Source organism: Pseudoliparis swirei, chromosome 11 (assembly GCF_029220125.1).
Source record: "Pseudoliparis swirei isolate HS2019 ecotype Mariana Trench chromosome 11, NWPU_hadal_v1, whole genome shotgun sequence".
In the NCBI taxonomy this organism is placed as follows: Eukaryota; Metazoa; Chordata; class Actinopteri; order Perciformes; family Liparidae; genus Pseudoliparis; species Pseudoliparis swirei.
Genome location: NC_079398.1, coordinates 13,305,847 through 13,324,084, shown reverse-complemented (window position 1 = coordinate 13,324,084; position 18,238 = coordinate 13,305,847). Strand labels below are relative to the sequence as shown.

General features: G+C 43.7%; 2 protein-coding genes across 3 annotated transcripts in view; both read right to left on the bottom strand.

The window, feature by feature from the left end:
* The window catches only part of arhgef10 (Rho guanine nucleotide exchange factor (GEF) 10), a 46,475-nt gene extending 34,398 nt beyond the window's left edge, over positions 1 to 12,077 (bottom strand). Inside the window, 3 exon segments of the mRNA XM_056426947.1 lie at positions 90 to 473; positions 4,888 to 4,997; positions 11,929 to 12,077. Coding sequence (XP_056282922.1) covers positions 90 to 473; positions 4,888 to 4,924 — 421 coding nt within the window. The 5' untranslated portion in view covers positions 4,925 to 4,997; positions 11,929 to 12,077.
* A 1,989-nt stretch (positions 12,078 to 14,066) lies between these two features.
* Positions 14,067 to 17,809, bottom strand: cln8 (CLN8 transmembrane ER and ERGIC protein). 2 transcript variants are annotated; one of them, XM_056426951.1, is made up of 3 exons: positions 17,714 to 17,809; positions 16,319 to 16,965; positions 14,067 to 16,071 (listed from the first exon to the last, which is right to left on the bottom strand). In XM_056426951.1, exons 2-3 carry the CDS (start codon positions 16,838 to 16,840, stop codon positions 15,745 to 15,747), a joined length of 849 nt encoding a protein of 282 aa, XP_056282926.1. In that variant the 5' UTR covers positions 16,841 to 16,965; positions 17,714 to 17,809; the 3' UTR covers positions 14,067 to 15,744. The 2 variants fall into 2 exon arrangements, with proteins under 2 accessions (XP_056282926.1, XP_056282924.1); XM_056426949.1 differs by having other exon boundaries at positions 16,319 to 16,962.
* Between the last annotated feature and the right edge of the window lie 429 nt (positions 17,810 to 18,238).

The window sequence follows — 18,238 nt, the reverse complement described above, 5'->3', positions numbered from 1 at the left end:
ATTGGCTCACGTACTTACTCCCCCCCCCCCCTCACATCTCCCCAACCCCAGAGCCAACACTAAAATGTCAACACTTTTGGGACGCAGACCTGTTCTTCCTGGATCTGTCTCTGCGTCATCAACGAGAGGAGGGGGCGGCAGTGGTGGTAAGTCTGTCCCTGTGTTATCGGTCCCCTCTCCTTCTGCTGTTGCTCCACCTGCTGCGGAGGATCTGCTCGAGGCAACTGCTGTGTCCGCTGAAGACGGAGCTGTGTCGGATGTGGCGGAAGGTGCTGGGGGGTCTGGGCTGGTGAGATGGAGCTCAGGGTGACTGACCACCGTCTGGTTCTGTCCCTGATGGTTGGTGCTTGGGGCCAGAGGAGCTGGAGGTGCAGGGGGTAGGCGGTCAGCTTCAGGGATGTCATCGCCACTGTCATCGAAGTCGAAGGCTTCCCCCTCGTCTTCATCTGTGAAGGGGACGCTGTCGGCCAACACTGGAAAAAACAGACGGGGTTCAGAGAGATCCAGTGCTGGAATAAATCTCTCACCCAGAGAATATCAGATAGAAAAGTTTAGGTATGAGATGATAAAGATGTTTCAACTGGTAAATCCTGTGTTGTATGATTCTTCAAGTAACTATCCCTTTAATATATATGGTTAAGATATTGAAGGCAGTATTGGCATTTTGACACGTTTCTAATTCACTGGATTAGTAAAAACAGATCCATTGTTTTGGGATCCATAAACGGGATCTGGACTGAATTTCCCCCAAAATATCAATACTAAGATAATGATACATTGCCATCACGACGTATCGTGTGAGAGAATATTTATATCACCCAGGTGCAATTTTTCCAAAGTAAAAAATGTAATTCCAAGATGACTACAGATAATTCGCACCTGCTATGTGCCACATGCCATTTAATGTGTGCATTATAATCTGTAAGGGTCCCTTTAAACAATGCACAGTGAAAAATAACCTCTCTGGCTGGCATGTTTTCAGAAATTGAAATACACACCGTCCCCCTCCAATAAAGTAACAAACTAAACTACAGTCACAGTTTGTAAAGCCTTGGGAATGGGAACCGTCAAGCAAAATAAATAAAGTACTAATATCTAAACTTTTGAAAAGATTGTGCTCTGTTTATCTACTGCAACAGCCGAGTAGAGGCACCCGTTGTATACACATGGAGACTGATAACACACAGAACTCTTGGATGACACACAGGGTTATCATACCACACTTTATGCTTTTCAGGATTTGGATAAATATAAATAAAGTTTCAGTCACATTTCACTCAATAATCATATAATGTCAGACTCCTTTAGAGGCTGTTTACAGACACAGTGTTGGTGGCAGTGTTAGTCATTGGGCTGCAAAAGTAAAAAGACTGATTCACAAGCAGAATAATAATTAAGGGTGGGGTCTACTACAGCAGTATGTTTTCTTACAGAAATTCTGACACGAGGGATCGGAATCTGCGCAGCAGCTGCTCCACTTTACAGCAAAGACAAACGAGGGCAGAGCGACGAGATGTAGTGAACGTTCAAAGGCGTCACACTCGCATCAGCGCGCTCACTTGGCAGCAGACAGGAAGGGAACAACAAAATGTCTCTCCAGTTTCCACACTGCAATTAGGCCAGCAGGAAAGAGAGCCGGCACTCCCCCAGTGACGAGAGCAGCCGGAGTTTTGCATTATTTCTGATCTGATGAACAGAGCGTGGGCCGGAGTCAGAAACGCTCAATCAGGAGCAAGAGAGAGTTAAAGGATAAGGAATGCAAAGGCTCAACTCTCATCCGCTGGCTGCATGTTTCGGAACGTATGAATGAAAGTATTTTAGGTTATTAAGGAAGAAGAAAAGACTTTAGCAAAGAAAACATTCAAATAATTCAACCGTAATTCAATGTTGTGGAAAATATGAGGTCATCCTTTAAACTGGGTTCACAACATCGAATAGAAGGAACTCCCAATCTCACTATTTAACCCCTTCGGCTCCTCTAAAATGTCGCTGGGCCAAACTTAACTTTGTAGGATGATATTCTATCTTTGTCACAGTTTTGCTCCCAAGCATTCCAGAGATTCCTCGAGAGCACTTCCATCAGTAGTCACAGCTCGGTCGTGTTAACTTACAGTCTAAAGCTATATTTTCATAACCTGTGTTCACAAGGAAAACAGAAAATTCCAAGTTTGTGCAGGTTAATTTCCACATTATGCTTTTCCAACATTTCCAACGGTCATCCTCCAGAAGGCAATCAACTGAAGCATGTACATGGCCATTTAAAGTTCAGTGGGTAAGGTTGTTGCTACCATCAAAAGAGCCCCGTTCACTTTTGCAACGTGCTGCCTCCGAGCCTGAGCGGTGCAGGAAAGTCAATCTCAACTCAAAGAAACTCTATGAAGCAAACGCAGTAACTTTGAAGTCCCTGAAGCAATGTACGCAGCTCTAAATCTCCAGGACAATCCCCTCAGGCTTTGACAGGTAGTTGTTCCACCCTGTAGTGTGTGAAGGAACGGTCTGTGACGAATGCTCCAGGTCAGCGCTGCGACCCCAGGTCCATCTGCACCCATGACGAAAGGTGCATGAAGACAGAGGCGCGAAGAGCAAACCTGGAAACAGAGATGCTATCTGTATTTTTCCATGTGTGCAGTAATGAATGGTGTGGGACACTGAGATGAGGTCAAACTAGCTGGCTTATAGTCATCGGTACTCCAGAACTGTGGTAAGTTTATTCATATGCCAATAATTGCTCTCAATATGGAGGCAGATCCCACCTCTGTGGTGTCAATGTGAAACACTTTGCCAGAACACAACAGGGCCTGATTTCAGTGGATTTGGCCAGATGAGTCACAACTGTCTTCAACAGTACATTTGCAGCCATGTATACAGTATATGAGACCATCGATGTTCTACATTAAAATATGTATTAAAATAGTTTTGAAAAACATGTAATATTCGATTGTGAAATAAAAGGGAATCATACAAAAAAACTTTCATGAATTGAAAATGAACAGACCCACGTCTCACGGAGTCAGTGTGGGTTGATACCGTTAATATGAGAAAGACACACCACCGCGGAGCTTTCAGCTGTGTCCATCAGACTGGAGACGTAAACACTTAAAGAATGAGCGACTGCTACTTCCTATCGAAGTAGTACTTTTTAAACAGAAATCCCTAGTTTTAGATTGTGATATTTACTGGAAATTACATACAATATACACAGCAGAAAGTAGGAAACGTTCCCCTTCATGGCGATCTCCCTCCTGCCAACTTATTTAGTTTTTTTGTGGTGAGATGAGAAGGTATCGCTGTTCAACTTCAACTTAACCAGTCAGCTGCTCCTCATCAATCAAACGGCAGGAAGAAATGTGCATTGCTGTTTGTTCCCAGTGAGTTTGGAGACAGCGTCATGAACATAATACAATAGTTAAAACCTCTGTGTCGTTTGACAATGAATCTTTAAACAACATGGACAGCCCTAATAGTGATGCATGTCTGCAGCTTAATCATGGAGACTGTGCTGCTGCATGTTGACCTGCCTTCACAGAGCGAGCACACAATTGAGTACACACATACACTTATACACACACACACACACACACACACACACACACACATAACTAGATATGAGGATCTTATAACTCTTGAAAACTACATTCACAACCAAACCATGAGAGGATTTCTCTCATCTTTCGCTTTGTGGGAATGACGCACCCACGCACGCGCACACAGACACACACACACACACAACCCCCTTGCTGAGGTGGCCATTGTCAATTCATAATGACAATATGGATCCTGTTCTGTGGGCCCGTCCCCACTCTACTACATAATAGTCAAATGAGTCACTGGGTTACGATCGTTCCAGCATCGCCCTGGCAACAAAGAAAGTGACTGGCCAGCAGGAGGCGAAGCATTTCTCTGGCCTGTGTCAATCCCCGGAGGCTGTGTCTGTGTGTGTGTGTGTGTGTGTGTGTGTGTGTGTGTGTGTGTGTGTGTGTGTGTGTGTGTGTAAGCCGCTGCAGCAGTATTCAGCATATTACTGAGGCACATTGTCTGGTATTCGCAGCAGCGCAGCACATTCTACCCTCCTTACTCCCTCGTTCCTCTGCCAACACACTTCACAGAGGAGGAGAATCAGAAGAGAGGAATCTGTGTTGTTTACTCATTTTTATCTAGCTTCACCAGCCCTCCAGGAAGTTATGTGACCACAAGACAACCTGCAGAAGCTAGCAGGTGATACTTCTGGACCAACACTGTGATCATTTTCTCAAAACAGACAGCCGAAGACGCGTGCGTGACACGAGCAACACCGGTAACACATGTTTTGTGTGTAGTTTAACCGAATACCGTGTAAAGTTTCAACACAAGGCCCTGATCACACCCAGACACTGCAGAGACACGTCTCGGTGTTATCAGCCCCTATGGCCGCAAATAATTACGTATTTTAATATTAATTAATCTGAAGAATATTTTCTCATTGATATGATTAATCGTATGTTTTATACAATCTCAGAAAAAAAACGGTGACAATTTTTTGCCGCTATTTCCTAAAGTCCAACATCACGTCTTCAGATTTCTTGCTTTGCTCAAATAATATTCAGCTTACAATCACATAAAACAAAGAAGAGCAGAACGTCCTCACAATATAGAGGCTTGAACTACAGATTGTTTGTCAAATGTCATAAACATATAATTGATTAGCAAAATGCCTGGAGAATATTGTGTACATTTGTTTGTTGATTAGGGCCCAGAGTGGGACCAAACCCACGACTGAGTCTTATTAGCACAGCGCTCTAGCTAACTGAGCTAACCGGCCTACACGTCTACCTGTTTTTCCACCATATTTAGATATTGTGTTGTTGTTGACGTTCATGTGTGTGACTGAGAATGCTTTGTTGACTTTACTTTCAGGAGGCGGGGGAGGGAAGTCTTCCACGTCCATGCTTTCTGCTCTTCTCCTGCACACGCTCTTCAGACAGCAGCATGTAGGGCATCAACTACGCCGACACACATTCCTGGAGGAAGAAGACAAACGTCCCAAAACGTCAAAATACGCGGGTGGATACACACAATATTTCCAAATTAAATTTCCACTGAAGAAGGGTTTCCATACATCAACAGCTTGTACGCCAGTCAGTCTCCAAAAAGCCCAACCACACTTGTTATCCCATGATATTCAATCACAGCAGCAATTTGTCAGCACAGGGCCACGGCTGTGTTGTGGTCGCGGTCTGGTACCTTTTGTGTCAACATCAAGATCTGGACCAAAGCTAAGTCAAACAAATGAATGAAAACAAAAGACGCTCCTACAGTGCTCCTGGCGTCTGTTGACACGACCACGTGTTGAAGTGCACACACCATTCTCATATGCTAATTGTGGGCGTGTGTAATGTCACGGGTATAAAGGGGCCCGGCCACCATCGTAATCGATCGTCATACCCCGTGGAGGAACCATTAAAGTATTGTGCTGGGGGTCCCCTGTTGCTAAAACAAAGTAGTATTCAAAAGGAGGCTCGCTTTCTGATTTGCACTCGTTTATTGTGGAGATTCAGGGAATAATTGATTCAAAGCGAGTCAATAATAAACATATGCATCGCTCAAAAATTTTACTCATCTGTGGCCTTCAAAATGAGCACATTTACAAAGGGTCCTCAATCAGCTGGTTCAGTAACATGTGCACTTTTCAATGTAAACTAAACCCCACATTATTGAGCCTGTAGGTTTCCCCCAGGTGGCAATATTAAACTAACTGACTTTAAATAAACCAACGACAGTATTCACGCGCATTATAAAGGTCAGTGTGACGTTCTGACAGCCACAGATTTCAGCGCAGGGAAATGTCATTCGCATGCTAAGGCAGGAGAGACCTTTGGACCTGCACGGGCATGAGAGACATTGCATTCCTCAGCAGCACGGCCTTTGTTTGCAGATGTACAAGTCGTATCCAGAGGTGACAGTTTCTGTCGTAGGCCTTCTCTGGAAAAAGAAAAGCTGTGCTATTTCCAGACCTCTTCAGCTTGAATAAGTCAAGAACAGAATGCCCTAGTCATGACGTCACGCTGTCGCATAAAAGCCACCATTGTTGTGGTATGTATGCCCCGTAATCTATCCATGCGATCTCTTTAGTTCCGTACGAGCCACGGCACAAGTTCACAACAGTTAACTTCTGACTCAGACCAACCTGCACCGCAGTATTGCGGCCAAACTCATCCAAAGGATAACTCCTCTGAGTCTCAAAGCCTGTTGTGTCTACAAATAATGTGGGATCCTCTTCTTCTTTGTCCTCCACCCTGCTGGCAGGGCACAGGGCCAGAACAGTGGATGTGAACACACAGAGCCAGTGTCTGCTGAATACAGTGCGGCTAACAGATAATGCTAGTGCGAACAGAGGCAGGTAGAGTATGTGTAGCCTGGGGGGGGGGGAATAGCCAAACACAATAAAGCTGAATCTAGTGAGACAGACAGCAGCAAGTACAATGTACTGCTGTATGATTTATGACAAGGCCATCTGTAAGGGGGGGGTGTCTGCATGGAGGAAACAGGTTGCTACATGACACACGTGGTTGTAAACTGACTGATTTTGGAGCGACAACTAACAACCAAGTCCCGACTTTGAAGGGTGACTTATGTCTCCCTTCAAATGCATCTCTCAAGGTCCAGGACAGTCGGACAGGTCAAATATTCAGGTGTGCTCTCCTTCTCACTCTGCAGAATCCTCCATTCCTTCTCACACCTATAATTGCTCAGTTCTTCTTCCCTGCTTGGAAGCAGCCTAAATGCACCTTTCCATAAATTCCATCCTGCATGGCATGTGGTGTGGTGGTGATTTCCAATGTGAACCCCGCAAACACATCGGCTCGGCCCATGGAGATGACCAACTACATCTGTCAGCATCTGTGTACGCTGCAGCATTGTAAACCACACACTGCAGCAGGCGGGTAATTAGGTTAAGCTTTTTTTTTATTTCCCAGGGAGAGCAGGTAAACATACACAATCAAATTATAAAATGCTCTGCCAATATGTTCAGTGTTTTAATATAAAGGTACTCTATTACGGTCTAATCTGAGAGGATTGAGGACCGAGCGGAAGACAAGAGAGATGTACAACTCATCTGTGAAGCTGATGACAGACTCAGCTGAGCATGTTATTACATGCCGGGATGCCTGAGTTGTGCTCTGAAGACAGGAAAAGAGTTGTTTTGCCTCCTGCTGTAATGCAGACAATGTGCTCACCTGTGCTTTTCTAATAATCTACGCGATAGAACCGAGAATAACAAAGGTAAAACACAATATGTATGGTTTATACTGTGGAGGAAAAACTGCCACCTATGTCTACAGCTGTCCAGAGGGCAGCAATTTGAATGTCACTCGCAAGGTTTCACGCATTCAGCCTACAAAAACATTTTTAAAGTTTAAAGTGAGTTTATTAGATTTTAATTAGATTTTAAGTCTTTAATCAAGGTTAACATGATCTTTTTCAGCAACATCACCTTCCTCTAAATTCATAAAAATGCACAAATTAAACATCATCTTTATAGACGCAACAAAGTAATGATGAAACAGAACACCATTGCATATGGTAACTGGGGGTGTGTTTTTAGCATAATACATGATGCATCTATTGTAAATATCAGTTTCCAACCAAGATTTTAAAAACCATTCACCTTTTTTCAAATATTCCTGATCAGATCGAAACTCCTTACGCAACCAGAGATCAGTCACAAATGAATCATGTGTGCTCGTGAGAGCAATTCCACATCAAACACCCTGGTTCTGTGAAGGGTTGAGATTCTTCTGTCGAGTTTTCTGGGGCGCTCCTAATGACAAGTGGCATTCCACACAGGGGCTGAAAGTCATAAACAAAAGCCTGGAGGAGAGGGTGGTATGAGGAAGTGATACTTGTGTGGAGGTCTTCTTTGGCTGAATGTTTTATTGAGCAGTGAGTCCCAATCTTCTCCTTCTGGCAGTGTTACAGTAATCAGGCCTCGACCGAAAAACAACACATCCCGCGCCTACGAAGAGCGCACGGACGAGCTTAACTAAGTCCTGTAACGTATTTGAGGAAGGTTCAGCGAAGGACATGCAGGACGGAGCCCTGCAGCATACTAAAAAGGAAAAAGGGTACCTCTTTCTCGCCTTTTCACAGCCAGTATCTAAGAGTTGGACAGCATAGCTACAAAGACCTTGTACAGTCTGAGTGGTGTATATGTATATATAGATATAGGCACTTGAATAGGCACTTGAATAGGCACTTGAATGGCACTTACTTATGGTATTTTTGTAGTTTGGCTTTCTTGTTGTTGCACTTATTGTAAGTCGCTTCGGATAAAAGCGTATGCTACATGACATGTAATGTATGATGCATGAGAAAGTACATTATGTTATATTATATTGCCTGTTGCCTGTATGTGTATGATGTTTGTCACACACAAAGAAAAAAAACAAAACAGCGAGCGGCATAACATCCATTGGTTATGTCCATCCATTGGTTGGCCCCCACCAGCCTGAAGTCTGCCTCAAGATCTCTGCAGAAAGCCAGGAACTCACTCAGATCAGAAACAGTGTCATTATTACAGTATATTACAGTAAACAGCCCTCGGCACACACACACCACTTCACCCACAAAGGAAAAGGAGAAGGGAAGCTCAGAAACGTTTCCTTTCAAATTGATCCATTATTTATTATTATATCGGCAAGGGACCAATTATAATCATATTTATTGACATATGAAAAATCCTGTCTACGCAAGCGCTATTCCTCATAATTATTAATTCCTCATAATTATTAATTAATGTTGAGGAAATGTTACTTTCTGTATTCTTGTTGTTCTTAGTTTGTACTCAAGGTTGAATGCATTTATTGTAAGTCGCTTTGGATAAAAGCGTCTGCTAAATGACATGTAATGTAATGTAATTACATCTCCTTTTGTTTCTGTAGCAGCACAAGTCACCCACTCAGTGTAACGTAACCTCCCGTCATCACACTGAACAGTCCACACGACCAGAAGAGCAGTCTGGTATTCCTCATCAGCTACCAGTTATAATTATAGGCCTAATGGGAATGGATCGTAGTGACTCAATAATCAGGCCCGCAGGGCTGCAGTATTTGTATTTGATGTCTGAGCTGTGATCTACTGGACATATGAGGGGACATTGTGGGGACAGATACAAGCTCTGGAGGAATGAAGCATGAAGCGAGCATAGTGGCTCAATGCAGCACATAACAGCTTTGTCGTTGAAGCATTATGACGCATCACAAAAGGTTATAATACCACATAATGCAAACAAAAAATGTGTTACCAATAATTCTTAGGTTTTACATTGGCCTAAATATGGAAGTTTTCAGTAAAAGAATAGTGACACGGCCCGAGACTTTCAAAATAAAATACTTTGGCTGTAGAATAATTGAAACTTGGTTTCCATTTGAAATTAGAGGCAGTCGCAGTCACTAGCGGTCAGTCTTCACTGATCTCCACCCACCCAGTGGGTCACACATGTCACCAGAGGAGCCCTGTTGAGTGTGTGGTGAGCAGCGGAGAAAGCGGCTGCTTCAAAGAGCCTTTGTTGACCGGCTGGATTTAAGCTCTGTGTGCATGTTAATACAAACAGAGCAAAATAGTCCAATTACAATAAATTACCACAGGAAAACACGAACACTGTGGAGCGCCAGAGTATTGGTCACTGCACCGACTTCAGAGGGTGGAGACCCTTTCTGAACCCAATATTGCCCCTGACCCCTGACCTCACTCAGGGTCATCATCTGTAGCTCAATTCATAGATCATGGTACTTATGCTTCGTTACATTTGAACTCAGTTGTCGTAATTTCCGCAATCCCAGTCATAAACTTAAACTGAAAGTCGGATTTCGGACTAAAATTCAAAATACCAGATAGCCTTATCAACAGAAATAGGATGTTTATTAGCACTTTTGCTAATATCATACATACTGTCCGACTTCTATCCGTAGACGTGTTGCCATGGTGTACCAGCATGACGCGCAGCGGCTAACCTGGCTGGATCAAACGTTATCCGAACTTGTTGTACTGGAACGCAGTTAACTTGGTTGTGACGTCATTCTCAGGCTGCTGGTTTTCCTAGATAAATGGAACGCGGCATCACATAGGCATTTTATTCTGGGGAACCTCGACGATAGGTCGGTCTGTGATGCCCTCCATGTCCCGGATAACTGCCGTGTTTCTGGATCAATTATGGCTCAGGACTTTTGGACATTTTATTACTCTCCCTCCACCCTCATTACCTGTCTCTCTATTCCTCTACGGTCAGATAAGGGCAAACAGTTTACACTGTTTGGTAAGGTCCATACTAATATGTCTATTATGCACTAAACTTATCTTACATGTTCCCAACTGCTAAACAAGTGTGTGGAATGTGAGCAATTCCCCTCATCCACCTGCAGAAGAGCAGTGGCTTTCCTATCCTGAGCTTTGTTGCTCCTCTATGTCTTCACTCAGTGGGTCCTCAGAGGGGAAGTGAGTGGAAATCAAGAACGTGCCTCTCTAAAAGTGAATGGTATGCTCCTCCGCTCAAATGTGTCTGTGACACCCCATTTGGCAAAGTGAAGTTACACTAGTTATGAGCAACTCCTGACATTTTTTCAACTCAACAGCACCTGTGTTTACAGGCCATAACAACGACAGGAAATGATATCGGAGTTTGAAATCGATAAGATGCTAAAAGACGGCCTCGCTAAGCGTGTAGAGAACAGACATGCCAAATAGCATCTGCACTGTTGGCCGACTCAAAGCACCAGCATGTCTGGTCCCAGAGGTGTCTGTACATGAGCGGGCCGTGGTCCGATGAGGAGAGAGTGTCACACATAAAGGAGTCTGTGTCTATGTGTCTTGCATGAGCGCTTATATGAAATCACAGTGACTTTGAGTCAGGACAAAAATGATCTGTGCTCTCAGCTCAGCCTTCGCCCGGTGTTATTACAGTGTGGGGAGTGTAGTAAGCGTCAGCGTCTGCAGCCAGGCCACCCTGGTTATTTACTTAACACATGATTTGCTTAACAAATTACCAGTGGTGATTGTTGTGTGCGTGCACGTGTGGGATCCCCTCAATGCTCCATCTCAGCCATGCATTGGTCCAGTGAACTGGACATGCATGGCACCGGATCAAACAAATGAAGAGCAAAGCACTGGTCATCTTCAAACTGTTTTTTGGAGGCTTAGCTCAACTTAATAGATTTCTCGAAAGCACTTTCCTTTCCTGTAGAGCCGAGTGTCATTCAACAATGTGTTTCCTCCCTATCGAGACGGTTCTTCCCGTTGACTGGAGCTGAGGAATGCTACGCATGACTACATGAATGTTTATCCGGACTGTTACAGCTCAGGAAGACATTCTCACTCGTTCATCTTTAAAAAACAAATACTTTCTCTGTCTATAAGTATGGTTGCGGTTAATAGGGTGGAAAACATGTCCTTGTTTTTCGGTCTCATCAAAGGATAAATCTGATGGTGCACCTGCAATTAAATCCTGGAAGAGGGACGAGGGCTTCAGAGAAGTAAGAGCTCTATTAAAATGTAACATGACAGAGTTAAAGCCAGAGGAAATGTGGTGTCATGTACAGTAAAGACAAAAAGGTTTAGCGGATATAGTACACGTTCTTATGACAAGTAGCTTAGTAATGTCTGGATAAGGACGCAGTCATTAAGGTCCACGCGCAGAAACGAAGAGTTAACGGTGTAGAAGTTAACGTGTCGGCAACTTGGCAAAGTTCTCTGATGCGCCACGTTAGAGGCAATCTCCCCATGCGCTGTTTAAAAACAGTAATACACCGACTTTTACTTTCCGTTTGGTTTGTCATAAATATTTAACATAAAGTAACTACTCAACTTAACTCATATTTAGCGAAACATATATGTTTGGGATATCTAAAACTTTGGCAAAACTTTTGATAGAAAGTTAGAAAAAAGTCCCCAACTCACCATTTTATGACTTTCCCCCCAGAAAAACAAACAATATCCCTCCGCGGTAACAACTCGGAAGTGTTAGACGAGATGCATTTCTGATTTCAACTGTTTAAAACACATCAAAACACATCCAGTGCTCGCTCAGCGTCCTTCTTTTAACTTCATGCAAGCTGACTCCATCCACGAAAACCCGTCGCCGACTCTAAGTAGCTGATTGGCCGGAGGGTCGACGGGGGCAAGCTGTGATTGGCTGTGCCAGACGTCAATCAAGCTTCCCACGTCTTCTCGGGGAGGATCGGCTCGGGACGTTCCAAACTGGCCACGTGACGCGTGAGGTGGCTCCCCTCGAAACAGCTGTCCGGAGGGGATGTTTTATCTGAGTTTAAAAAAAAGATTATTACGAACTTTTTCAACTAAACTGAACTAATCCTGTAAATTTCCCCACTGCGGTATTATCTTAAAAATGTTTTGCAAGAGTCCTCAAAACATAAAACACCACTTAAATAGATACAAATAGAAACAATGTATAATATTAGGCAATTAAAGGCAATTAGACTCATACATTGTACATCACGAAACATAGCATTAACAGATTAAGACTTCCATCTTATCAAGAATGATCTTTATCAGCATGGCTTCATATTTCAATTGCTAACATTACTAACATTTAGGCATATGGTGGTCTAACTCTGCTCTCTTGCATATACTCCATTATAACTGGAAAATCAAACTCTAGTCTGATTCTAGTAAATATTAGCTTTCTCTTATCACAGTGTAGGGAAATGGTGTCCAATTATTCATCCTAAATGTTGGTGAAATGTCTTGCTTGAGTAAAGAGGGCAAAGCTAAATGACCCCCTGCAGTTAAAATAATTTCTTCAGTCCCAGACAGAATAGCAGTTTACAAACACATTAAGGACTTATTACATCTTCACCTCACTAAACATTTCACAAGAATAACTGTTAGAACAGTCCAAAATATAACTTAATACTTATTGAGGTCAAAGGGTCACAGTTCTCCACTTTAACTTCTCCACACCATTTGCAATTAGGGAAAAAAATGTTTCTCTAAACTACACCAAAACAAATCCATGTTAAGTTCTCATGTCATAACTTCATTATTTGTAACGCTAATTTGAAATAAAAACAACGTGTATACCAGGGCTATTCAACTGTGGGAATATAAAAAAATCGGGGGTGTGAGGGCCGCACAGAATATTGATCAAATAATGGCTACAAATTAAAAAGTAATGTATATTATATTAGGTAACAGTCACACACACAAAAATGTCGTTGTGTTGCAAAAAAAGTGTGCGAACAAGCATCACTATAACAGATCCTTTCAAACTGTTGTCCCATGAAACATAAGAAATGTGACTTAATGGATCAATATAATAATATACACTTTTAGTTCTCTACATTTCTGCATTTAACTCATGTTTAGTTGTAAGGGCTGCAGGCTGCGGTGCGAAGCGCCGGAAGCACAGTGGGGGGTTGCTTGCTGCTCAACACTTCAACTTGCAACACTAATGGGGCGCGGACACACACAACCCTTGCGGGTTGGGACGGCCCTCTTACCCCACTGAGCTACAGTGGCGCACAGCACAGCGTCTTCTTTGAGTGCAGACTCCTTTACGTGAAGGATCAAAAAAACCAGGGGGCGATTTTTTTTTTTTTTTTTTCGAAAATGTATTTCTTCATACACAATAATCGTAAAAAAATGGATGGTGGGCTTGAGCTTGAAGATCTCCATGTATGTGAATGTGTGTGTGTGAAATCTGAGCAGACAAGCCCCGCTGCAGATGTGAAAGAGAACACAAACAGGCACGCGTAGGGAAACCAGTAGGTTTGAAAACCAGTAGGGGTAACAACGGCAATTTTTCTTACCAAGCTATACTGATTAAACTCAAACGGGCCGCATCCGGCCCGCGGGCCGCTAGTTGAATAGGCCTGGTGTATACTATGTAACGACCAGTTAAAAAAGTGATTGTGGTGGTTTTTAGGGACAATATCATTTGGACTAAAAAAACATTTCAAACTCATGTATGTCAGGTCAAAAAAGACAAACTAGTGCAACATCACTTCATAGCTGCTATTCTGCCACCTAGAGGCAGATGACCGTCGCACCACCTGAACAAAACACATGACACAATACTGTATGAGGGCCAACATTTTATTCTGTGACTCATTAAAGCACTCCCAACCCAAACAGGGTGTGAAACCTTAGATCATACAGAGTTCTCCACCCATCCCATAATGTTAATACTGCTCTTACAAATGAAATGCAAATTGCTCTTATTCTTTTTTAGTACAAATAGTGGCCAAAAGTTGTTTATTAATGAACCAGAAAAACACTATTATGTTAAATACATTTGCGTCAAACTTATTTGTGACACGTCATTGCGGTTGAAGGATTTATATAAAAGTTAAAGATAATCCACTCATGAGACCGTGTTGCTTTACCCGTTATCCTGACGCCTGTTTCGCAAGGCAGGTTACAGGTACGGGGAACGTGTCGATACGCCATAAATACTTTGAGTCCGCTCTCAGGCCCCAATTAAAGTGTTGGTTTACATCCTTGAGATGTTATATTAGATTAATGCTTATGGAAGAGATTCTTCAAACATACATTTTGGCCGTATACACACAACAAACGAGCACCAATGCTGTTAGACAAAACACAGAGAAACTGGAAAAGATCAGACAGTCTGCAGCAGAGATAACTAGACTAAACCTTCTGATACCAGGGATATGAAACAAAAGGACAAACCCAACACACATACCAGGGCTTCAGTACAATGAGGTTATTGTGACAAACACAAGGGGAAGTGTTATGTCCGTTTTGATGTTGCAGAGGCAGAAATAAAACAGAATTTGACTCGTACAGTAACTCCAAAAAAAGCATCATGATCAACAAATCCCTTGGTTCAATCAGTAAACTGCTTCAGTTATGCCACATTGCACACTTATATGGGTCAAAAGAGCCTTTAAGCAGTGGGCCAGTCCTGCACATTCTTCCACCAATTAAGAAGATTCTGTTCAAGGCCTTTTCTTTCATGACCACGATAAACATCCCCCTCTGATGAGAGGATTCAGTGCAAAAACACCAATGCGACTCACGAGTGGACTGATCCAAGTGTCCACTTAGTATGCAACAGCTGACTAACCAATAGAAACTTTCTTTTAACTTAAAGCAATTCATCCCGCTGAACAAAGACGTCTGTTGTAAAAGCACCACTGGAGCTGTATATGACAAACGGTCACACTGTGACTTAACTGTTCGGTGTCGACGCAGAGTTTAACATGTTACCAGGCTTCTTTTCCATATATATATATACACACACACACCCTCAAGTATTACAGGATATACATCTTTAAATACTGGAGTGTTTTGGGGACTTTAAATGTGCAAGTTCCTGTAAGAAGCATCTTCTTGTGTGTGTTTTCTATTGTGAATACATAACTGAACACATAATTGGTAAAATAGGTATTTCACAAGAAGGGTCCCTTTCCACTGCCACAACCAAACTTTTTAAAAGATAAAATAACCAGATTAAAACAACTAGAATAAACCAATCTGTAGATTAGGCCTGAGGGAAGACTATGTGGTCAACGTTATCGAGATAAAACCTGACACAATGTTCCTGTTGTTAGGGCTTTTTTTGAATAGCAAAGTTCACTTATTGTTCAAGGAACGCGTGTATAAAAATGTTTAAGAAAAGAATAAACACCAATAGTACCACTATCACTCTAAAAGTAACTTCAAACATTTATGAAAAGAGGAAAAAAGATATGGCGTCTTTGAGACGGGAAGGATCTTCCCCGGTTCCCCTTAGCTGGCGTGGGGTTTAAAAGAAACCGCAGACTGACCCACCGTGGCACCGTTCACGGGGGAGAGCTTGTTGCCAAAGTTCCAGTCCACGGGGTTGAGCAGCTGCATGGTCTTCTTGTGCGTCCAGATGGGGTTGATGATAAACGTGAGCAGAGTGAGGCCGGTGAAGAAGAGCAGGAGCGGGACAAGGGGCACATGGGTGCTGAGCTCGGCCCAGTGGGTCAGGGACACCCACCACATGTAGTAGGTGAGCACCATGCGACAGTGGAATGAGTGGATCATCACCCACTGGTTGGCTCTCCAGAACAGGGTGTGTGCCCAGCCAGCCTGTCGGGGAGGAAGAAAGATGGAGACGTAAAAATTAGGCCAGCAATTGGGACGCATACGTTATTTTAACAATAGCATTCTTGTAACTTTCGTGTACTCGAGTCACATCGGCGAGCAGGAGGAACCGAGAGCGCTCAGGCGCAGGCTCAATCCCGTTTATAGAACTTCCTCTTTTGAAGAATGCCATCTCTGCACAAACAAGTGCCGGTTTAACTCAACACACAATACACAAAAAAGGGCAAAATACCTTCAGTAGCATCCAGGATAGACAGCTGAACGGCGTGCTCATCTCCAGCAGCAGCGTGACCATCGGCAGGAAGTGGCCCGAGGAATCCCAAACCACCACAGACACGAACCCCGACAGGGCGAGGACATGGTGCGTGGCCAGCGGGAGGTCGAATGAGCGAAACACCACGCTGGAGGCGTGAAGCGCTACGTTCTCAAACGCAAAGAAACCCGTGGCTGCGAGGACGTTGAACCACGACCAGTCTTCTTGTCCCCTCACTCGGTCCCTGGTCAACGCCGAGTCCTCGGTCAGGGCCCGGAGACCGGTCACGGTGCTCTGGATGCCGAACAGCGCCCGCGTCGCTGCGAGATTCCAGAAGATCTTCTCCTTGGCTACGAGGCTGCTGTAGGTGCGGGACAGGGCCACGGAGAGGAGGTGGGACAGGAGGAAAGCTGCCGCATAGAAGCCGAAGACCAGGCCAATAAGCTGGAGGCGGTAGCCCCAAGAAAAGTAGTCCGCGCTGGGCCGCTGCTCAGGATCCATGTTGTGTGAGGGACAGTGCTGGAGCTCAGGCGGAGGAGAGGCTCAGCTGCAGGTTGGACTGTGAGATGGGGCTGGGGGGGTGCATGGTGCGTGTGTGTTGCTGCCGACGAAGCAACTGGAAACTGCTGAAGGAAAGACAGACGGGCATCATTCACATTACAAACGCAGTGTACCTTTAAGGAGACTCGTTTCCTTTTCAAGTTAAGTCTAAAAAAACAACAACTTGTATTTAGTTTGAACAGAGTTCAGAAACAAGTACAACAAGTACAATAACTTGTAACGCTATCTCTGTAAAAACAAGATAACTGCTTCGACAACGTAGTACGCTATCTGTGTTCATAAAAACACGATGAGTCACAGTCCACCTCCAGTGACTGCGCTGCAAAGTTAGCACAAACAAAAAAAACGACAAACGGGACAGGGTTGCCAGGTCTGTGTGACAAAACCAGCCCAATGGCCAAATAAAACCAGCCCAATATCAGAACTCAAAATATGCGCGTGCCAAACCATATACACTGCTTTTAAAGTCCAACAGCATTGCTATAATTGCCAAATGTATTGTAATATCTACAAAGTAACACCAAATGTTTACGGTAGGATTTGGGTATGAATAAATTATTTCATTTAAAATATGGCTTTTTATTTAAAGATATTCATGTAACTTGCATGCAAAATAGGTCTACCCGAACCAGCGGACAAAAAATTCAACCCGCGGCAACACTTCAAAAGTAGCCCAATTCCGCGGGGAAACCGCGGACCTGGCAACACTGACGGGGGATAACGTTAGCCGACTCAAGCTAACGAGCGGTCAGGCGTCTGGTGTTCGGTCGTTCCAGACCGCGAGCAGGCGAGCGGACATCTTGGTCTACATACCGTACAACGCAGCTCCTGCTGAACAAGGTGTCCCGGTGCTGCGTGTGTTTATGTCCTAGGTTTACAACAGGGGAACATTCACATCACACCACTTCAATTGAGTCATATGACTCCTCAAACCGGAAGTTACGCCCACTTTAAACTTCCGGATATCCCATTGGTCAATGCCGCTCCAGCGCCCCATCCTATTGGTTGCTTAGTTATGCGCATAAAGTGTGGCTTGATTATGGCATGAAATCAAACGTAATGTTACACATGCATGGACCACACACAGTAAATAACACAGATGCATATGTGTATATGTTTTACATATCATAAATGTAGTTCACATACGCAAACAAAGCCGAGAAGTGTTCACGAGACACGTAGAGTCAGAATGACATGCTGCTGTGTAGAGACGATCAATATCAGATCGGTCAAGTACGCAAAGGCGCGAAGTAACACAAGTGGCATTACGCATTGTTGATTATCTTCGCGCATGCGTACCTGCATACCAGTTATGTGCACCCCTGAATATATATCACA